This window comes from Biomphalaria glabrata, chromosome 4, assembly GCF_947242115.1.
Source record: "Biomphalaria glabrata chromosome 4, xgBioGlab47.1, whole genome shotgun sequence".
Classification (NCBI taxonomy): domain Eukaryota; kingdom Metazoa; phylum Mollusca; class Gastropoda; family Planorbidae; genus Biomphalaria; species Biomphalaria glabrata.
Window position 1 is genome coordinate 4,072,052 of NC_074714.1, and position 23,224 is coordinate 4,095,275.

General features: G+C 37.0%; 4 protein-coding genes across 4 annotated transcripts; 3 read left to right on the forward strand and 1 right to left on the reverse strand.

Moving 5' to 3' along the window:
* Positions 1–3,563: 3,563 nt before the first annotated feature.
* LOC129926045 (uncharacterized) lies at positions 3,564–10,644 on the forward strand. Its single transcript, XM_056027907.1, has 2 exons — positions 3,564–3,842; positions 5,880–10,644. The coding sequence occupies exons 1-2, from the start codon at positions 3,794–3,796 to the stop codon at positions 7,502–7,504; spliced, it is 1,674 nt and encodes a 557-aa protein (XP_055883882.1). The 5' UTR covers positions 3,564–3,793; the 3' UTR covers positions 7,505–10,644.
* A 94-nt stretch (positions 10,645–10,738) lies between these two features.
* Positions 10,739–12,756, forward strand: LOC106064616 (histone-lysine N-methyltransferase 2D-like). The gene is made up of 2 exons (XM_056026201.1): positions 10,739–10,790; positions 11,156–12,756. The coding sequence occupies exons 1-2, from the start codon at positions 10,739–10,741 to the stop codon at positions 12,754–12,756; spliced, it is 1,653 nt and encodes a 550-aa protein (XP_055882176.1).
* Positions 12,757–14,796: 2,040 nt separating this feature from the next.
* Positions 14,797–16,625, reverse strand: LOC129925757 (ribosome-binding protein 1-like). The gene is made up of 2 exons (XM_056026212.1): positions 15,970–16,625; positions 14,797–15,859 (listed from the first exon to the last, which is right to left on the reverse strand). Exons 1-2 carry the CDS (start codon positions 16,623–16,625, stop codon positions 14,797–14,799), a joined length of 1,719 nt encoding a protein of 572 aa, XP_055882187.1.
* Positions 16,626–19,401: 2,776 nt separating this feature from the next.
* Positions 19,402–22,098, forward strand: LOC129926090 (uncharacterized). The gene is made up of 2 exons (XM_056028186.1): positions 19,402–19,748; positions 20,378–22,098. Exons 1-2 carry the CDS (start codon positions 19,655–19,657, stop codon positions 21,271–21,273), a joined length of 990 nt encoding a protein of 329 aa, XP_055884161.1. The 5' UTR covers positions 19,402–19,654; the 3' UTR covers positions 21,274–22,098.
* The last annotated feature ends 1,126 nt before the right edge of the window (positions 22,099–23,224 follow it).

Genomic DNA, 23,224 nt, shown 5'->3' on the forward strand with positions numbered 1-23,224 from the left:
CATATGCATGCTTTTGTTTTTTTTTAACTCGTGGAATCACTCATTTATAGCAAAAGGAGAACCACAATAATGAATGTAATGTCGATATTAGAAGTGGCGTAGCTACTAAGGCGCGAAGGGCTTCATGGCACCTAGCCCCACCCATGTCTAATGGGGTACACAGTGGTCCTTGAACTTATCACGTATATTTGATTTTAAAAGACATAGTGGCGTTTTAAAAAAAAAATAGCTTCCATGTAGTGCAAATTTCATGCGTATAGCAGTCTCAGAGCGCTATGGTTCAATCTCTTTTGTGTACCAGTGGGAGGTGGGAGGGGGTATCTGGAAGAAAGTGTTTCGTGCGGCCTTAAGGCGCTCAGTAAACACAGCTCTGCGTTGAATGTCGAACTCGAGTCCCCTTGATAGGCAAGCAAGCCCCTCGGCCACACATCCTCATTAAATATAATTGCACTATTTCATGTAACAAGCAGTGCTTGAATAGTAACGCCTCTTTGTAAATATACTGATACAAAAGGGATGGCTCAACCTTTTAGCTGACGAATCAGACCTGGGCATTAGGGTACCTAGCTACGTTCTTGATTGAAAAGGACCTTATATAACATACTCAAGTAAGTAAATTAAGAGACATGTGGCTGCCTGGTCGTGCGGTATGCGCGCTGGACTGTCGTTCGGACTTGTTGTCGATGGTCCCTCGTTCATATCCTGCCCACTGCCATCCCCCGTCGTCCTGCGGGAAGTTTGGACTACGAAGTAAAATATCTTCAACTCTGAAGAAACATCTGAAACATGTAAAACATTTTACAAGCAAATGTTCGAGCTATTGAATGTCGAATGAAGTACAGTTCGTTGAATACCTACAGTAGTAAGAGTAAATTATTGATGCTTTCATTTATTGGAAATAACTTATTATAAGTGTAAAAAGAACTGAGGTGATACATTGACATATACTTGGTGTCAAGAGACATGTGATTAGACCTAGCCCCCTCCCCTAGACAACCCTCCCCTCCATTTTTGGTCCCAAAATATTATCTACAAACTTTGCAAAATTAGTTGTAGAAACAGAAAAAAAAACACAACAGCAAATAGTTGTGCAAATAGAAAATAGTTAGCAAACAAAATAGTTGTGTCAATTATTATTATATTATAAAATCTAGAATCTAGATTATGACCGACCAGGTTTTTATTTTTATTAACAGACAGACGGAGTGAGTTATTGTATAAGCTTAGTACCGTAAACGATATCGTCATACGATAATGTAATAATGTCCAAACAATTAAATAGCATACGACATGTCTGAGTTATGTGAACTATGGATTGAAGCCTTTCAAAAAGATGTTATTTTTTTGCTGTTTCCGTTTCTGAATGAGCCAATAAAACTTAACGAAATTACTTCCATTTCTCTCAATACTGTATAAATAGCTCCTCCTTCGTGGTCGAAGATGAGCACTTTTCTCAAATCCTATGGACTCGAAGATGACTGTAAAGTCCAATCCTCGCTTTAAAAAGCCGGCCGCATACGTGGCATGGGTAGGCTTGGTCAGTTGCAGATAGGCCTGCTTCTTCTCTCAGCTTTTTGTTGGTTCCTCGCTCTTTCGCCCTGGCCACTCTTCTTGCTTCAAATCTCGAGACTCCGAGACTCACAGCTTCACGCCATGAGGAGCGATCGAGAGCTAGTTCTTCCCAGCTGTGAAAGTCGATATCGCATCCTGCATTCATCTCCCCGTACAGAAGTCGTTTGGGAAGGCGATTGTCTGGCATGCGGACTAATGTCCCGCACATCGAAGTTGGGACCTTTTTACAGTCGCATTGATACTGTTCATGTTGGACAGCTTTAAGATTTCTGTGTCTGGTATGTGGTCAGACAAACGCACCTTATGGATACTCCTTAGACAGCGTAGCTGGAAGGAGTTTAACTTTTTGGTGTGGCAGGAATATAAGGTCCAGGACTCTGATGCATATAAGAGTGACGGGAGGACTACAGCACTGTAGACTTTCAGTTTAGTGGATATGCTGAGCCTTTTCCGTTGCCACACTTGTCCTTGAAGTCTGCCAAAAGCGGCACTGGCACGTGCATCACGGAAGTCTACCTCATCATCTAGATTGGCGTTTGCTGATATAGTGCTTCCTAGATAGACAGACTTTTTAACGTTTTCTAATTTTTGGAGGAGGTTGGTGCAGCACTCCTGTCTTTTTACTATGAAGGGGCCAAAATCTGTGCAGACGTTGGTGAAGAGCTACAGGCTCTTTTGAAGGTCTTCTTTGTTTGGGGCATTTAGGGCACAGTCATCTGTGAATAGCAGGTCTCTGGTGCAGTCGTAGTTTACCTTGGTCCTTGCCTTGAGTCTCTGATCGTTGAATAATTTTGCATCGGTGCGATAACGTATACCAACTCCAATGCTTTCTGTGCGAAAGGCATCTTTCATCATGGCGGTGAACACAATGCTGAAAAGCGTTGGAGCCAGCACACATCCCTGCTTCACGCCGTTTGAGACAGGAAAAGGCTTAGAGTAGTCTCCGTTGTCTGGGACTCTTGCTTTCATCAAGATATTTTTGTATTTCCGTTTCTGAAGGAACCCACAAAACAAAACGAAAGAACCGCTAAATTACAGCCATTTCTCTCAATACTGTAAGATTAAATAAATTAACTAATTGATTAATTTTTTTTTATTGATTCATTCCTTTTCATTGGCAATGAATAATTGGGGCAAATTTGATTTTGACTCGAGAATGGGAATTAGGATAAAAAAAAGTGTAAAAGAATCCTTCCCCAGACAGACGGACGGAGTGAGTTATTGTATTGGCTTTGTAACAGTAACGCTAACGTTTATACCGATAATGTAATAGTGTTCATAACTGCTCAATGGTCTCCAATGGAGCTTAGTTTATCATCAATTAATAAAAATAATATCTTTTTCTTGCACCAGTGCCGGATTCACAATTGTGTAAGACTATGCAGTCGCTCTGGGCCTTATCATTATAAGGAGCTTCCATACTAAAAAAAAAAAAATCCCATTGTGTAACAAAATATGAATATTGAATTTTAGGAAAAAAGGGAACATATTATTATTATTTTTTCTTTTCTTTAGATGTTTTCATATTTATAACATTAATGAGTGTAATTTAAATGTAAGCTTATTGTCGGTAGGGACCTCAACAAAAACCCTGCCTCCTGCTCATGGCCTTCACTGAAACCGGGCCATTTAGTACAATAGATGGTTGCAGAATATACATAAATCTTTTTTTTTTAAAGGGATTTTTTGCTTCTTTCATCGGGAAATTGCACCAAAGGAATCCTGAGAATTGGATACTCTTTTCTTGATTATATGTTCCTGTACTAGTTTTCTATCAAAATAAAAATCTTCCAAGTTGGTTATGTGTCAACTTTACGTAATTTGACTGGAAGTATTTATTTTAATTTTGTTTCCGTATACGATATAAATAAAATTAAAATTAAGAGGTACTCTATAATGACCGAAAAAAAAACAACAACAAACAATTATCTAAGTCCGAGAGAGAGAGAGAGACTATGAGATGATATGGGGAATTCCCAAAGTGATTAATATCAAAATGTAGACATAAAATCTCACTGTACAAAAAAGTTTTTAGTCCATCTAAGACGTCCAAAGGAATTTGTTGACAGACGTTTCATTATTTCAGCACTGACGTTATTATCTTATCCTCCTGATTTTCGTTTTCCTTGGAACATCTTGTAAATGAACAGTGCGTAGCAAAACAGACTTCTACTTGCTAATGTGATAACTGTACCTGTGGTTCTGTGATAAGCGAACTAACATGGCCGCGAGCAACGGAGTAGAGACAGATGCAGCACCTGATCTAGAAGGTATTCACATTCAATTTTTAAGCGACAATATATTTTAAGAACTGTAATTATTGCTACGTCTTTATCGTTATGGTGCTTAACCAAATATAAAACATGAATATATATATATATATATATATATTATATATATATATATATATCTATAGTCATGTACTGGCATACATGTATATATATGACAGACGTACATACCGGTAAAGTCATAGATTGCCTAACTTTTAACTACTTAATAAATTAATAAAAAAACGTTTAAATACAAGTATTGTAAAATTTTCCCCACATTCAAAAAGGTCCCGGTACGCCGTACCGGTGCGTACCGTCACACAAAAAAAGCACGATATAGATCTATATATAAAATCATTTCCTACTTTATGTACAAACTCAATTGTAAAATAATCATTCATATTTATAAAAGTCATTTAAAAATAAAGGAAAATAATTAATTACTATTATGGGGATCAAACATGCAGCATTTGCGTTAATTACATATAGGCATACTATCTAGAACATTAATTGCTATAACTATGAATCCTTGACCCGTCATCTTAATCTACCCCTTAGTCTGTTGAACCGTTGGGGCACCACAAATGATCTATCGACCGCCTTTCTCCATTCCTCTCTATGTTTTGCTTTGATTAGAATTTCTATTAATGATAGGCCCTTCCATTCATAATTTTAAATACATGCATTATTTGAATAAAACCTTTTCGGGAATTTCCAGACTTCTACCCACCCAGACAACATTTTCCAATGTAGAGAGTGTAAATCTATAGATCCAGTAAGAAATGAAAAATTTAATGAGCATTTATTACATACTGCTAATTGTTTTTTTTTTACTGTTCAACAGTGTCGTAGCTAGTGATTTGGGGGACCAGGGGCCCCTGCATTTGGACATGCGACATCATGACATGGGATAATGACATACTATTTAATGTTTTAAAAAAAATTCGGACACTCATTGGGGACACTCAAGTACAAGCCCGGGGAGATTTTCAAATTTGGACTCCCCCCTTTCCCCCACCCTAGCTGCTGTTTGATACAAATGAAAAAATATACACCTCCCATCCGCCCTCCAAAAACTTTTTGACTTTAACATCATTGCATTAAATAGCATTCTATTTTTTTATAGGAATTTTGAAGTTAGATAAGTAAGTAAGAAAACTAATTGCGGTCCATAAGGCAGTAATGTAAAAGTCATCTGCTTCTGTGGGATCACGGTTTAACGAGGGTGTCATGTGGCCAGCACAACGACCTCTTTACTCTTCCTTAACTAAAGTCAGATACCCATTAGACCAGATGCACCAAAGATCCGAAAATTAAAATCCCAGTCTCCAGCAGGATTAGAACCTGGGAGCCCCGGTTCGGCAGCCAAGCGCCTTAGCTCTCATCTGATCTAAAAAAAAACCACAACCGACTCTAACGATTTTCGTTGTGTTGTCAGCCAAAGTGCTCCGAAATTATACGATAACATAGTAAATTGTAAGCTACTTTGATTTTATTAAAATAATATCTAAGCCTTCCTTATTAATATTTTTAATGTAAATCTAAATATTGAATAGTATGGCTTTTATGTAGCGCTACTTTCCTGTTCGACCCCCCTTCATAGGTAGCCAAGACTAGTTGAAGCGTACTTAGCCTCTCGAGCACCTTCAAGATTGTAGATCTAGAATATAGAGGGAGATCAAGACTAGATCTTAGGCCTGACTCACAAGTCTAGGTCTAATATTAAATATACATGTCATATAATGATAATATCAATAAATAATTACGAGATATCAATTCCGCTAGCTGATTTGTCCAATACATAATTTTACGCATCTGACTGTGTCAGAATCACAGTTTCAGAGCCCGGTTCAAACTAAATATTTTATATCAATATTTTCTATTCAATTTTAAGCCGAATAAAGAAGATTTTGACTTTTAATGTATTTCTAATGTTTCTCTTGTAAAGTACTGTTGATAGCAGCTTTACAATCTTACATCACAATATGTAACTTTAATTTACATAATCGTTATACATTTTTTTTCTTTGTCTTTTAGACTCTCCAAACGAACTAGATCTATGCTCTTTTGAAAAACACAAATATCTAATGGGCTCCGAGCTAAGGAAAGATAACTTTGAAATACTTATAATAAGCCACGAGGATGACGACAAACAAGTGCGAAAGTTCCAACAGTCATTAATGGAAAAAGTCAAGTATTCCAAATACAATGTACTGGTGAATCCCAAAGTGGAACTGCATCGAGATCTTATTTACGAAGACGATTCCCCGACTCCAGAGCTGGATTTCTCTTTGAGAAAAGCCACTGTTGTTTTTCTGTACGCCACCCACTCCTTCAGCATGTGTCAGTGGACTGTGTTTGAAGGTCGGGTGTCGCTGGGCAATGTCGTCAAAATGGGCTCTCATTCGTTATACGTGGTACATACAAAGCCGAAAGATAAACGAGATTATTCCTTGCCATCGACTCTGACAGGCCCCACAGATCTTTGCTTTTCTGAAGATGATAATAATGAGCAATTTTACAAGAATGTAGCAAATATCTTGAATAAATCTAATTGCGTACAATATAAAAAGGACGTTGAACTTTATAATAAGAGACTCGGATTCTTTCAGACAAAATATCCTCATATTCTCAAGCATTATAAGTTAAACAACGACCCCAGAATTCTGGGCCAAACAGATTTAGTAGCCAACCCACAGACACCTAATGATCCTAAGCAACGCGCCGATTCAAATCAAACGCGTTGTGCTAAAACAGTTGCTATAACAGAAGAGTCATCTGCTATAGAGGTAAACAGAATTGATAACAATACAAAATTAGGCCAAATTTCCCTCGATAAGCCTTCAGGCTCTTCCAGTGGCACAGAGACTGGACCTGATGTGGAAGTAGACAACGCCTTGCAGACTCTTGAAATGCCTAAGTCTCTATCCCCGAGCGCTCCGGTGAAAGAAGATAAGACACTGAGGGGTACGGGTCCTGCAGAAGGTCAGGACAGAGCATCAGGTCATGCTGTAGACGACGAAGAAACATGCTGCATGACAAGTGACCTTACTGAACTCAAGCTTATTGATGACATTCCAGTGCCTGTACCAAAAGAGGACCCTTCCACGACAGTTACTTCAGATGAGCACACACAACCTAAAGAACTATGTGAGGTTATTGATGACCTTCCAGTGCCTGTACCAAAAGACAACCCTTCCACGACAGTTACTTCAGATGAGCACACACAACCTAAAGAAATAAGTGAGGTTATTGATGACCTTCCAGTGCCTGTACCAAAAGAAGATCATTCCACGACAGTTAATTCAGTTGAACACACACAACCTAAAGAAATATGTGAGGTTATTGATGACCTTCCAGTGCCTGTACCAAAAGACGACCCTTCCACGACAGTTAATTCAGTTGAACACACACAACCTAAAGAAATATGTGAAAATTTATCCAGTGTAGCTGACAATGATTCGGTGGTTGCTGACTGCGGCATTAAAGCTACTGACGTAGAGTTTGGTGTCAAAGATAAGGAAACAGAACTTGTAAAGGAGTTAACAATATCTGACAGTTGTATACGGAATACAAATACCGGTATTATGACTGTTAGTACTTTTAGTTCCGATTCAGGTTGTTGTGAATCAGACTTCAAAACGGAAATTTCACTAAACTAATTCAAATACAAGCAGCATACATATAAACAAATCTATTCATTATTTATGATGTTATAAGAAAATCAGATTGTCTCGGATCTAATCGGATTGTCTTGGATCTAATCAGATTGTCTCGGATCTAATGGGATTGTCTCGGATCGAATCGGATCAGATCTCATCCGATTGGATCGGATCTGAATCTGATAGGATCGGATCTATTCGGATTGGCTCGGATCTAATTGGCTTGGATCGGATATGGTTCGGATCAGATCGGATAGTCACTGACAAAAAAATAGGCCAGTGAGGGTATCGAACCCACGAATTTTCCCGTTATTAGCGCGAGACTTTCCAAACGCCCACCCACCTGGCTTTTTTCTTCCATCTATCCATCTTTTCCTACCGATGAATGAAGACACTGAAGTGGAGGGTTTGAGATCAACTGAAATAGCAAATGCACGACAATTATGATCTATATACATTTTTTTCTTTTCAAGAAAATGGTGTACCCCTTAACTTATATATTTATTTTTTTTTTTTGGAAATGTTGATTCAGTGATTATTATACCACCAAGCTACATTCTCTGGGATCACTATAACTCTTCATTAGATATTCCCTAGCCAGGGGCGGACTGGCTATATGGGCATTCGGGCAAATGCCCGGTGGGCCGGTATCCAAATGGGCCGGTAGGACCACAGTAAGTATCTTCTTTTTTGAAATCACGCCTGTATTTTGTAAGATAAGGGCCGCATGGATGCCACTATTAAATTGTTAAATTTTTCATAGTATTCCTTTTTCAGGGGAAGGGGCCTCTGAGCGAAGAATTTTCTTAAAAATCTTTTACAGACTCTACTAAGACTCTACTAATTTAATCTAACATATTTTCCGAAATAATGTAATAGCCTACTTATGTAGAGCTTCATCCTTTCAGGGCCTATACACTTTACGATTAAAAAGAAACATAAAGTCTTTATTCCTTATAAGGACATAGTGTTCACTGTAAGCATGTGTACATCTATCAATACATTATCAAATTTAACATAATGATTTTGAGGACATGTAGACCCAGAACTGGATGACCATCATTTAATATACAATTTATGGGCCGGTTTTGATACCCAGACCACCCCTATGCTCAGTACAGTTTGCTCAGAGGAAAAATAAAAGCTTATGTTAACGAAACAATTTTGTGAAAATAATGGTTAATATGCTAATTACGAATCCCATTACAAAGTTTCCTTTATAATTGATTTAGCAAAATACAGTTTTTGTGAAATCCACGGATACCATACGTAAATATGATATTTACATTATCATTTAATTATTTTTTTTTTCTCTAGCTATATTTCAATTTCAATGGTCTAAGTCTCTACACAAGGCTTATCTCCCCTTACCTAAGTACATTTTCTTTGTAAAAAGTATAATTAGGACTAATTGATTAACTAAATTGGTTGATATTTTGATTGATTCTTGTGTTGTAATCAAGCATGAACCTGTATGCAAAATTTGAAGACGATAAAATGAGTAATAGTGCGACACATACAAGAAATATACACTTGTAATAAAAACAGTAATTGTGTCACGTGACTCTTTTTAAGGCGGCGTGGAATATTATTGCTTATTTTGTACGCAGACTTTGATTAGTAAATATTTATTTTCCAAATTGAAAGTGACCGTTTGTTTACTAAATAAATGATGACACTTTGATTTTTATGTACAGTGAGGTCTGACTGAAAGGAATATATGTCTATTGTTATTTTGTTATTACTGTAAGACTTATGCAACTTTAAAACATCAGTCTTTCCTAAACGCAATGATGTGATAATACAATGTTGTGCTGCCTGCCTGACACTCACCACTGAAGTCTTTCCAGCCAGTGTATTTCCAATGGTGAGACGCTATTACATACTAGCGAGCAGAAAACTATGTAAAATCGAAGGGAGGAAAAAAATTGCCCTCCTTTATTTTGTTTCTCCTTACTCCTTGACGCTCCTGGTTGAGGTAAAAATATGTCTGGTGTGATGTATGGAAAGTATTTATTGTTATAATTATCTAATTTTTTTATTTTTTATTGAAATAATTTTTTGTTGTTGTTAGATTGATGTATAGGTGCATGTCTAATAGTCATCATGCCATAGAATTACTTGTAGTATTGGTAAAGACGAAGTTTATAATGTAGCTTACCATTAGTCTCCTGTTTACCATCACTTGTTTACCATCACTTGTTTACCATTACTTGTTTACCATTACTTGTTTACCATTACTTGTTTACCATTACTTGTTTACCATTACTTGTTTACCATTACTTGTTTACCATTATTTGTTTACCATTACTTGTTTACCATCACTTGTTTACCATTATTTGTTTACCATTACTTGTTTACCATTATTTGTTTACCATTACTTGTTTACCATCACTTGTTTACCATTACTTGTTTACCATTACTTGTTTACCATTACTTGTTTACCATTACTTGTTTACCATTACTTGTTTACCATTATTTGTTTGTTTTGAACATCAATGTTAGGTCCATCATTTCAGGACTAATAACATTATACAAATACACACAATGATATTACCAAATAGATCTACGAGACCGACACCAGACCAAGCGTTATAAAAGGCCTCAACACTACGACGTCTAAGCTTGTGGGTGTTCAGCCCAGTTATTCATCGCCACGTCACAAGGACCTGTGACTTGGCAACTAGTGATTGTTCTCCACTCCCCTTAGGTTGTGACGTTGCAATTCGGTGTTCAGGCCTTGTGTGAAGATTGGTCTCAATTGATATATTTTTTATTTCTCCATGATTGATAGAAAAAAGTACATTCCATATTTTTAAATCATAATTTTACACATTTTGATCAAGCTTTTAAAAAAAAAGGAATAATGTTTTTTCGTAAATTCAGCTAACACAGCAACACACTGAGCATATTACTGTGACCGTGATTGTTTCTTCAGCATGCAGAGGCCCCTCTTAAGAATGAGGCCCTGGGCGAATGCAAAGTCTGTACTTTTGTAAATCCGTCTCTGTATTGGATGTTGGAAATGCTAGAAATTGATTGTTGCGTTTTCTAAACAATTAAAAAAAAGGGACTTAGCTTTTGTAGTAGTTATCAGGTGCAGACATTAGCTCTTATTTATTATATTTTATTATTTAAAATATTTTATTGTTCTCTCTTATTTGCTTGCTATTTATGTAATATTGAATGCCTTCTAGACTAATATATTAAAAGTAAAGTTTCCCCTTTCAGACTATGCAACCTAGGGTGCAGATGATGTTGAGGCCTCCTGTTTCTTTGGCCAAAGGTTAACGAGCAGGGTGTCATGTGGCCAGCACAACGACCAACCGCCTTTACTTTCCCCAACTAAAGTCAGGTACCCATTAGAGTTGGGTGGACTCAGGGGCGCCCTAAAAATCTCGAAATTAAAAAAATCCCAGTCACAACCGGGATTCGAACCCAGGACCTCAGGTTCGGAAGCCAAGCGCTTCAGCACTCGACCACCGCGACCACCGCGCCCCCCTACTTATTTATTAGTTAGCGTAAATTTGTAACGTATGCTGTCGTACACACTCAGGAATACACATATACAAGCGACACTATCAAAGCAAAACATAGCCACATCTCTTACAAGACACCCTAGTAGTTTTAATGAATAAAGTTTTGGACTAGGACCACTAACATTGAGCAAAACAAGCCCACTGAGTGAAACAAGCCCACTGAGTGAAACAAGCCCACTGGGTGAAACAAGCCCACTGGGTGAAACAAGCCCACTGAGCGAAACAAGCCCACTGAGTGAAACAAGCCCACTGAGTGAAACAAGCCCACTGAGCGAAACAAACCCACTGAGCGAAACAAGCCCACTGAGCGAAACAAGCCCACTGAGTGAAACAAGCCCACTGAGTGAAACAAGCCCACTGAGTGAAACAAGCCCACTGGGTGAAACAAGCCCACTGGGTGAAACAAGCCCACTGAGCGAAACAAGCCCACTGAGCGAAACAAGCCCACTGAGCGAAACAAGCCCACTGAGCGAAACAAGCCCACTGGGTGAAACAAGCCCACTGGGTGAAACAAGCCCACTGAGCGAAACAAGCCCACTGAGTGAAACAAGCCCACTGAGCGAAACAAGCCCACTGAGCGAAACAAGCCCACTGAGCGAAACAAGCCCACTGAGTGAAACAAGCCCACTGAGTGAAACAAGCCCACTGAGTGAAACAAGCCCACTGAGCGAAACAAGCCCACTGAGCGAAACAAGCCCACTGAGTGAAACAAGCCCACTGAGCGAAACAAGCCCACTGAGTGAAACAAGCCCACTCAGTGAAACAAGCCCACTCAGTGAAACAAGCCCACTCAGTGAAACAAGCCCACTCAGTGAAACAAGCCCACTGAGTGAAACAAGCCCACTGAGTGAAACAATCCCACTGAGTGAAACAAGCCCACTGAGTGAAACAAGCCCACTGAGCGAAACAAGCCCACTGAGTGAAACAAGCCCACTGAGCGAAACAAGCCCACTGAGTGAAACAAGCCCACTGAGTGAAACAAGCCCACTGAGTGAAACAAGCCCACTCAGTGAAACAAGCCCACTGAGTGAAACAAGCCCACTCAGTGAAACAAGCCCACTGAGTGAAACAAGCCCACTGAGTGAAACAAGCCCACTGAGCGAAACAAGCCCACTGAGTGAAACAAGCCCACTCAGTGAAACAAGCCCACTGAGTGAAACAAGCCCACTCAGTGAAACAAGCCCACTGAGTGAAACAAGCCCACTCAGTGAAACAAGCCCACTGAGTGAAACAAGCCCACTGAGTGAAACAATCCCGCTGAGCGAAACAAGCCCACTGAGTGAAACAAGCCCACTGAGCGAAACAAGCCCACTGAGTGAAACAAGCCCACTGAGCGAAACAAGCCCACTGAGTGAAACAAGCCCACTGAGTGAAACAAGCCCACTGAGTGAAACAAGCCCACTGGGTGAAACAAGCCCACTGAGTGAAACAAGCCCACTGAGTGAAACAAGCCCACTGAGTGAAACAAGCCCACTCAGTGAAACAAGCCCACTGAGCAAAACAAGCCCACTGAGAGAAACAAGCCCACTGAGCAAAACAAGCCCACTGAGTGAAACAAGCCCACTGAGTGAAACAAGCCCACTGAGTGAAACAAGCCCACTGAGTGAAACAAGCCCACTGAGTGAAACAAGCCCACTGAGCGAAACAAGCCCACTGAGCGAAACAAGCCCACTCAGTGAAACAAGCCCACTGAGTGAAACAAGCCCACTATAGACCTTGTGGTCTATAGGGCAGATGATGTAAAGTTCATGTTTTTGTGGCCTACGGTTAACGAGGGTGTCATGTAGCCAGCACAACGACCAACCGCCTTTACTTTTCCCCAACTAATATCAGGTACCCATTGGAGCTGGGTGGACTCAGAGGCGCCTAAGGATTCCGAAGTTGAAAATCCCAGTCTTCACCAGGATTCGAACCCGGGACCCCCGGTTCAGAAGAAAAGCGCTTTAGCGCTCAGCTACCGCGCCTCTCCTGGCCTAACTGAAGTCTTATAATTGATGTAATTGTTTTGAAAAGGCCCAATCTCTTATTCGAATGCTCAAAAAAAAATAAAAAAAAATCACGCAATAAAGAAAAAGTTCACGAAAATGAAATTTACAAGATTACTATTCTTTTTAAATTAGGTTTTACTTATAATGCATACTAATTAGCTTTTTCTCTTTAAAAAACTGCTTGCATAACTGATTTTAAAAATTAGATTTTTCGCTTTCAGAAAAAAATAAGTAGCCGTTGCATCGGAAAATTGAATGGTCTAAAATATTGTGATGTCGGATTTTCAATATCTTTTCTAGTTTACGAGATCTAAACGGGACGGACGGACAGACGGACAGACGGTCAGACGGACAGACGGACAGACGGACAGACATTTTCGCACAAAACTAATAGCGTCTTTTCCCCTTTCGGGGGCCGCTAAAAATAAAGGAAGAAATAGCTATGTTACTTGAAGGACATTGACTGTGACTTTGTTACAAATATTTCTAATAAAGAGTGGAAGACAGATTTCATAATTACTATAACAAAAGTTGCACTTGTTTGTTGACATGAAATGTATATGCATGTTAAATCTTTTCAAACAAGGCTTTCCTATTTCTACAGGCAAGTAAAAGAAAAGTTTTTGTCATTTTCCTGTGCTGAAAGGTGAAACTATCTTTACTGAAATGATTAACAGTACAACACTAATTATTAAGAGTCCTTAAGTTTGCAATTTATAAAAGCAAATTTTACGATGTTAAGAACCAGTTTTCAATACCATCAGCTTGCCATTTAGCGCAGAAGCTGATTCAGCTCCAAAGGACATGACTCCAAGTAAAGAAGTTCCAGTCAGTAACTCCGCGGGAGTCTTATGGGTGCCAGAAGCTTTATTTCGACACTTAAAAACAACAACTGTGCTTCTGTTTACACTATTTGGGTACACATACATCTGTTCTTCTTCTTCGCTCTCATTTTACATGTTGGAGGGTTAAGATCAGTAATCCTATATCTGAGATGAACCGCAATGTGGTTTCCAGATCAGGCAGTTCTCCAAATAGTCTTTGGAGAGTCTTGTACGGGTCTCTTGATTTAGTATGCACCACTGAAAGACATGGTCAGCATTCTCTTGTGATGCTCCACAAGGGCAGGCGTCGCTTGTCCCGACATTTAACTTCCGGAACATATTTTATTGTTTCATTCAGTGAGCAAGAATTGTTTTGTGGAAACAAAACAATTATTATCACTGGTCAATGTTGACTGACTGTAATTTGACAGCAGTCACAAGGGTAACAACTAGTAAGAGTTTCACAGTTCCGGAACATTTTGCACGAGTGTAAAAAGTAAAATACTACACATTAAGTACAACTGTAAATTTGTAAGGAAATTGTGATATAAAATGACAACAGCAATTGTAAAAAAATACTACAATTGGTTTCAATGATTGCTAACTATTGTAATTTTTTAACGCGTGGAGTGTGACAAAAAAGATACGTGAATATAATACAATGTAAATATGAATTAAAAGACATTTCACACAGTTATCTAGCGTACATTTCTAAGATATATATATGCGGCCCGCCATTCCCTCGATACAAAAAGGTTGCCCATCCCTGGTGTAGTCGATGCTGTGTTAAAAATAAAATTATAGGAAACCTAAACATCATAATCATGACTTTCTTCATTTCTTTTGTGAGCGATAAGTGACGTTATTTAACTTCCTTCACAGCTATTAACAATTTGGAATGTGTTTTTTTCATACATTCATCCCCATCAATTTGTTTCTCATTAGTTTTGGTTCCCATCAGTTTGTTTCTCATCAATTTGTTTCCCATCAGTTTGTTTCCTATCAATTTGTTTCCCATCAGTTTGTTTCCCATCAGTTTGTTTCCCATCAGTTTGTTTCCCATCAATTTGTTTCCCATCAATTTGATTCCTATCAGTTTGTTTCCCATCAATTTGTTTCCTATCAGTTTGTTTCCTATCAGTTTGTTTCCCATCAATTTGTTTCCTATTAGTTTGTTTCCTATCAGTTTGTTTCCCATCAGTTTGTTTCCTATCAATTTTTTTCCTATCAGTTTGTTTCCTATCAGTTTGTTTCCTATCAGTTTGTTTCCCATCAGTTTGTTTCCCATCAGTTTGTTTCCCATCAATTTGTTTCCCATCAATTTGTTTCCTATCAGTTTGTTTCCCATCAATTTGTTTCCTATCAGTTTGTTTCCTATCAGTTTGTTTCCCATCAATTTGTTTCCTATTAGTTTGTTTCCTATCAGTTTGTTTCCTATCAGTTAGTTTCCTATCAGTTTGTTTCCCATCAATTTGTTTCCTATCAATTTGTTTCCTATCAGTTTGTTTCCTATCAATTTGTTTCCTATCAGTTTGTTTCCCATCAATTTGTTTCCTATCAATTTGTTTCCTATCAATTTGTTTTCTATCAGTTTGTTTCCCATCAATTTGTTTCCTATCAGTTTGTTTCCTATCAGTTTGTTTCCTATCAATTTGTTTCCTATCAGTTTGTTTCCCATCAATTTGTTTCCTATCAGTTTGTTTCCTATCAATTTGTTTCCTACCAATTTGTTTCCTATCAGTTTGTTTCCCATCAATTTCTTTCCTATCAATTTGTTTCCTATCATTTTGTTTCCTATCAATTTGTTTCCTATCAGTTTGTTTCCTATCAGTTTGTTTCGTATCAGTTTGTTTCCTATCAGTTTGTTTCCCATCAATTTGTTTCCTATCAGTTTGTTTCCCATCAATTTGTTTCCTATCAATTTGTTTCCTATCAGTTTGTTTCCTATCAGTTTGTTTCGTATCAGTTTGTTTCCTATCAGTTTGTTTCCCATCAATTTGTTTCCTATCAGTTTGTTTCCCATCAATTTGTTTCCTATCAATTTGTTTCGTATCAGTTTGTTTCCCATCAATTTGTTTCCTATCAATTTGTTTCCTATCAATTTGTTTCCTAACAGTTTGTTTCCTATCAGTTTGTTTCCCATCAATTTGTTTCCTATAAATTTGTTTCGTATAAGTTTGTTTGCCATCAATTTCTTTCCGATCAATTTGTTTCCTATCAGTTTGTTTCCTATCAGTTTGTTTCCCATCAATTTGTTTCCTATCAGTTGTTTCCCATCAATTTGTTTCCTATCAATTTGTTTCCTTTCAATTTGTTTCCTATCAGTTTGTTTCCTATCAGTTTGTTTCCCATCAATTTGTTTCCTATCAGTTTGTTTCCTATCAGTTTGTTTCCTACCAATTTGTTTCCTATCAGTTTGTTTCCCATCAATTTGTTTCCCATCAATTTGTTTCATATCAGTTTGTTTCCCATCAATTTCTTTCCTATCAATTTGTTTCCTATCAATTTGTTTCCTATCAATTTGTTTCCTATCAGTTTGTTTCCTATCAGTTTGTTTCGTATCAGTTTGTTTCCTATCAGTTTGTTTCCCATCAATTTGTTTCCTATCAGTTTGTTTCCCATCAATTTGTTTCCTATCAATTTGTTTCGTATCAGTTTGTTTCCCATCAATTTGTTTCCTATCAATTTGTTTCCTATCAATTTGTTTCCTAACAGTTTGTTTCCTATCAGTTTGTTTCCCATCAATTTGTTTCCTATCAATTTGTTTCATATCAGTTTGTTTCCCATCAATTTCTTTCCTATCAATTTGTTTCCTATCAATTTGTTTCCTATCAATTTGTTTCCTATCAGTTTGTTTCCTATCAGTTTGTTTCGTATCAGTTTGTTTCCTATCAGTTTGTTTCCCATCAATTTGTTTCCTATCAGTTTGTTTCCCATCAATTTGTTTCCTATCAATTTGTTTCGTATCAGTTTGTTTCCCATCAATTTGTTTCCTATCAATTTGTTTCCTATCAATTTGTTTCCTAACAGTTTGTTTCCTATCAGTTTGTTTCCCATCAATTTGTTTCCTATCAATTTGTTTCCTATCAATTTGTTTCCTATCAGTTTGTTTCCCATCAATTTGTTTCCTATCAGTTTGTTTCCTATCAGTTTATTTCCTATCAATTTGTTTCCTATCAGTTTGTTTCCTATCAGTTTGTTTCCCATCAATTTGTTTCCTATAAATTTGTTTCGTATCAGTTTGTTTCCCATCAATTTCTTTCCTATCAATTTGTTTCCTATCAGTTTGTTTCGTATCAGTTTGTTTCCTATCAGTTTGTTTCCCATCAATTTGTTTCCTATCAGTTTGTTTCCCATCAATTTGTTTCCTATCAATTTGTTTCCTTTCAATTTGTTTCCTATCAGTTTGTTTCCTATCAGTTTGTTTCCCATCAATTTTTTTCCTATCAGTTTGTTTCCTATCAGTTTGTTTCCTATCAATTTGTTTCCTATCAGTTTGTTTCCCATCAATTTGTTTCCTATCAATTTGTTTCCTATCAATTTGTTTCCTATCAGTTTGTTTCCCATCAATTTGTTTCCTATCAGTTTGTTTCCTATCAGTTTATTTCCTATCAATTTGTTTCCTATCAGTTTGTTTCCCATGAATTTGTTTCCCATCAATTTGTTTCCTATCAATTTGTTTCCCATCAATTTGTTTCCCATCAATTTGTTTCCCATCAATTTGTTTCTCATCAGTTTGTTTCCCATCAATTTGTTTCCCATCAATTTGTTTCTCATCAATTTGTTTCTCATCAGTTTTTTTCTCATCTGTTTGTTTCCCATCCCATAAAAACTATTAGCCAACATCAAACCGTTGAAAGCGTCTGGACCTGATGGTATTCCAGCTATATTACTTAAAGAACTAAGCAATGAGCTAGCACCAGTGTTCAAAATACCTTTTCAGGCATCTTTTATCCAGGGCAGAGTATCAAGGGACTGGAAAGAAGCTAATGTCACCCCCCCCCCATTTAAAAACGAAAAATTTGAGCCAGGAAACTACAGACCAGTATCACATACCAGCATCACATGTAAAATCCTAGAACACATAATATGTAGTGAATCCATAAACCACTTAGACAAACATAATGTCCTCACACCATACCAACATGGCTTTAGGAAATATAGATCATGTGAAACACAATAGGACTAATTGATGATTTTTCAAAAGGTTTAAATAATAGTGAGCAAATAGATGCTATCTTACTAGATTTTTCCAAGACTTTTGACAAAGTTCACCACCATAGTTTGCTTAAAAAATTAAATTATTTCCGCATTAATGGTCCATTGCATCAGTGGATTAAAGATTTTCTGATAGGGAGAGAACAAACTGTAATAATAAATGGCTCTAAATCAACACCTATAACAATAAACTCAGATGTACCTCTAGGAACAGTCTTAGGTCCACTACTATTTTTAATTTGCATAAATGATTTACGAAATTGCATTAGTTCAGGAACAAAAGTCAGATTATTTGCAGACGATTGTATAATATATAGAACAATAAAAACAACACAAGACACAGAAAATTTACAAAGAGAATTAGATGAATTACAGAAATGGGAATCAAATTGGAGCATGTCTTCCAGAAGATGTCAGTTATTAAGAGTAACAAAAAAAAAACATATTAAAACCACTTATCTTATTCATGGTAAATCAATAACACAGACTAAAAACACAAAATACCTAGGTGTTATGATAAGCGAAAAACTGTCATGGAATCCCCATATTGATGAGACTATAAAAAAAATCAAACAAAGCATTAGGGTTTATTAAAAGAAATTTATATAAATCAAATAAGAATATAAAACTAAAATATTATTTAAACTTGCTTAGGGCAATAATAGCATATGCATCCTGTCAGGTATTTTAGATAAATGAAATTATTAATGAGTTTAAATATTAACATTACTTTATAAGTTGTAATATTTTAGGCCCAAGTTCAGCCCGACAGTCACACCATACATACCCAGTTGTGCATAAACTAATAAAAGAGGTGTATGGTGATTTAAATTAAAATATGAATTGAATCTAATGATATTTGTACAATGAATTGCTATATGAATAATGATAATGATATGAATACCAGTAAAAATATAATGTCATGTAATACAATATAGTTCAATTTAAATACTTAACAGTATTAAAAATAATATAATCACCTTAACTTATAAGGTTCAGTAATATTGTCCACACAAACAACAACTGGCAATACAAATATGCATGACTAAATGCATGAAGCGGGACGCGTACGACGTTATCATCTTCTTTTTTGATTTAACGTCTGTATTATATAAGATAAGATTTGTTTCCCACCAATTAGTTGTCCAGCTTACCAGCTTCATTTCTCTGACTTTACATCTACAGGTATATTGACGAATGAGATATATGTTCAGTGTCAGTGTGTCTCCGCTACGCAACAGAGGTCTACCGATCTTCATTATTTGAGAAGCATATTGGACACACCGTCACACACACATATATGGTACACACTCTCCAATCTGAGCGAATTTCGGAAAGCGGACTTCTCCGTTATTAAAAAAAAATTAAACCCAAAAACCCGAAAGGAACTTAGGAATTTTCCATAGCTATATAACTTAGGAATTCTCCATACTTATATACACCTGAAAATGTCATGAAAAGGTAACAAAATGTTATGCTATCCACTTTCTAGTACATAAAACTGCTCATAAAACATACCCTACGCTTATTTTAAGTTGTTTCTATATAAACGTAGACCTAGATCTGTATGCTGTTGACATAATGCTTTGTCTTATATTTCCTATGTACATTAAACTTTCAGATGAAATTAAAATGGCTGCGAAAGATGAGAACACAGGTGCCTTCTTATATGCAGGTTATAGACTAAATTCTAATCTTTAATATGGGAGCTACTAAATTAAATTTGACTTTTATTTGGTATAAATAGTGGGCATGGAGCTGGATGGCATAAACTTCGAGGGGTTGAGTTCAAATTCCTCAAGGGACTAGATGCTAATTCGTGTTTACTTAGCACCCCAACAGAGCGATAATACCATCTCCCAATTACTTTCTACACACATTTCCGAATGACATTAAATCTAAGTGCTTTGAGCATTTTAATTAATATGATAGCCTAGGACAGACATATTATTATTACATACTTTTTTTTATTTTTAAGCCTTTATTTCTATGTGATGTTTATGGAACCCGGGGGGTGGAGGGGCGCCAATAAAGTAACTTGCCCCGGGCGCACGTTTTTCTCAAAACGTCTCTGTAATTATGCTTCCATTTTAAATTTCTGATATATAAGCATCGACATACAATTTGGAACACGTTCTTAATGCCAATAATTATAGTAATAATATTAGTAATAATAATAATAGTAATAATAATAATAACAATAATAATAATAATAAAAATAGTTATAATAATAATAAAAATAAAAATAATATAAATAATAATAATTACAGCTAGATTAACCCAAATAATTTCTTTCTCATTCAGATAATTGTGGGAACGCGATTAATTTTGAAGAGATCAAACACCTGATGAGCCCAACACTTAAAAAGGACAATTATGAAATTTTAATTATCAATAGTCCAGAGGACCACGAACAAGCTCAGAGGCTTAAAAAGGGACTAGAGAATAACGTGAGTTATTGTAAGTACCGCGAGCAAGGCAAACCAAAAGTTGAGCTTTATGACGAGGTCGTCTTCGAAGACGAAACACCCACGTATGAACTTGACTTCTCCCTCAGCAAGACCCTAGTTGTCTTTCTGCTTGCCACGAACGCCTTCTGCAAAAGTCCGATGTCTATGTTGCTTGGCCGTGCCTCGTTAGACAGCATTCTAAAAAGTGACAATCAAAACAGGTTTCTCTACGTGATCCACACTAAACCGGAGAGGTGTCGAGACTACGTCTTACCTACAATTTTAGATTCGGTCATCAGTATCGACTTCTCCCAAGACGGGAAAGAGAATGTGGAGTTCTACGAAAAGGTCAAAAGGTTACTGGAGAGTAAAGTTCACATTCAGTACCAAAAAGACGTGGAATTGTATGAAAAGCGGTGCCAGTTTGTGAAGGAAGCGTCTCAAAACAACAAAGTTACACACACAAAGGCGAGTTTGTCTACAGTGCCCATGACTTTGATTCATCAACGAATAGAGTCTGATTGTGTTTTTAAAACTGGTGATATAAATCAGCAGCTAATCCCAGCATGTGCCTACTTTAATTCAGATGATGATATAGATATTGATAGGTACTTACCACTCATCCCAACCAATGCTTCCTTCGATTCAAATGACGATATAGACTATGACGACATGAACTTTGACCTATCTATTCTAAATATTTCATCACCAGAAAGCAGTCGATCTACAAGTCCTACAAATTTTATCTGACCTACAAATTTGCATGATGGATTAATGGATTCCAGCCATATGTTACGCCACATTTCTAGTCCGTTGAAGATCATACCATCTTTCTGTCATGTGTAGAGATGAAGTCTAATCTGTCTGCATAATTTGTACTGTTTAGCAAATAGGTTGCGTGTTTCTGCACTTGTCAGTTCGTGGCTACAGACATGAAGACAACTAACAACACTCCACAAATAAAGTGAAGAACCAACAGTTGTATGAAGATTTATAACTGTTTAATTCACAACGGGAGCAGTCTAGTCTCCGTCTAGTCTCAGTCTAGTCTCAGTCTAGTCTCAGTCTAGTCTCAGTCTAGTTTCAGTCACTCACACAAACGATGTTACTTCTTGAAAGCCTAGATTTAACTGCGTTTGATCTATCTACACTACAGTCTCGCTTTGGATTGATGTCGTCACAATTGTGCGTTCACTAGCGGCGACCTAAAGTGCAACACCAATGCTAAATAATGTTTGAAATATCACTATTTGTTTAATTACGAGGCTTCACCGATGCGTTCCTTTTAGAATTTAGACCAAAGAATATCTGCCTCGTCAAGTGGTATGTGCTCCGGACTGTCGTCTCAATGGCCATTGGTTCAAACCCTGCCAGTCATCTCCCCAGGAAGTTTGGGCTAGGATGTAATTATCTTCAATCCTGAACGAACATCCCAAACATCTCAAGCCAAACCAAAGAAAACTTACTGAAATATCCATCTGTTACATTGGAATTACGTATTTCACATTTTAACATTGTCTTTTCAGATAGCGAAATTGTAAAAGTTTTGTTACAATATGACATGATTAACTTGAAATCATTTTTTTTTACTGAAACACATTTTAGGGGGAAAAAAAAAGCACGATTCTGTATTCGAGAAGCAAACAACACTTTTTAGTAAATCAGAATCGATTTTTGTAGCCTTTTAACAACATTTTATAACAGTGACATGGCTGTAGCGTCTGTATCGTAATTATAAATAAATGGTTATAATCATTAATGAATTCAGAGCAATAACCAGCCACTCGAGGCGACATACTTCTATACGTATGTTAACTAAATTTAGTGTCTGCTTGCAGTATTCTTATAATTAAACAAATGACATTTTGTAAGCTCAGGGCAATCAATGTTATTAGTCCAAGTTATCAGTCCAGTGTTATCTGAAGTATTTTCATTATTTATTAATACAACTATTTACTGTTTTTGACGGCAGCATGGCTGGAACGTGCGCACGTGCGTGTGTGTGCGTATGTTTGTGTGTGTGTGTGTTTTAACGGTCCCTGAAAGAAGAAAGGGCGTCTTGAACGGACTGTCTTTCTGTCTGTCTGTCTTTCAGTCTGTCTATCAAATAACAAAATGTGATATAATGGTACAATTGAAAAACAATAGTTTTTTTTTTAGTGGCATTTATGTAACATGCTTTGATATCAAAATAATGTTTTCTATTAGTTTGTCTTATGTTGTACTAGATTACCTAAGTTTAAAGGTTCTGTGCTGTCCTTCTCCATCCCTGCTCACCCCCCCCCCCGCCCCGCCGTCCAGCAGTAGTTTGGGTTGGGATGTAATAATCTTCAACTCTGAAGGAACATCCGAAATGTGTAAATTAAATAATTATTGTTTACCCCGTACACACTTGTATAAACATTTCAAAATACAAAATATAATACGCCTCAAGTTATTTAAAAGTGAACATCTCCATACTAATCGACTTGTAGAAAGTGATGCAATACCCATGTCAAATATACAGATATACGACAGAGATCTAGGGCAATCCTGATTAAAATGTATATTATGTATGGGGGGGGGGGGAGGGGGATAAGATAGTGGTTAATGATAATATTGTTAAGACGTGGGATTGACTTAAAGAAAATAGCTCACCGTGCTCTCAGGATCGCTGGTATCTCTTCGATTGCAGAAGCACAATCCAACTATGATCAATCAC

Coding starts and splice junctions, on each gene's coding strand:
- LOC129925757 (XM_056026212.1), bottom strand. CDS start 16,625: ATGAAACAAATTGATAGGAAACAAATTGATGGGAAACAAACTGATAGG. Junction 15,860..15,969: donor AAACTGATAGGAAACAAACT/GTTAGGAAACAA, acceptor ACAAACTGATAG/GAAACAAATTGATGGGAAAC.
- LOC129926090 (XM_056028186.1), top strand. CDS start 19,655: ATGCTTTGTCTTATATTTCCTATGTACATTAAACTTTCAGATGAAATT. Junction 19,749..20,377: donor AGGTGCCTTCTTATATGCAG/GTTATAGACTAA, acceptor TTTCTCATTCAG/ATAATTGTGGGAACGCGATT.
- LOC106064616 (XM_056026201.1), top strand. CDS start 10,739: ATGCAACCTAGGGTGCAGATGATGTTGAGGCCTCCTGTTTCTTTGGCC. Junction 10,791..11,155: donor TCCTGTTTCTTTGGCCAAAG/GTTAACGAGCAG, acceptor GTTTTGGACTAG/GACCACTAACATTGAGCAAA.
- LOC129926045 (XM_056027907.1), top strand. CDS start 3,794: ATGGCCGCGAGCAACGGAGTAGAGACAGATGCAGCACCTGATCTAGAA. Junction 3,843..5,879: donor TGCAGCACCTGATCTAGAAG/GTATTCACATTC, acceptor TTTGTCTTTTAG/ACTCTCCAAACGAACTAGAT.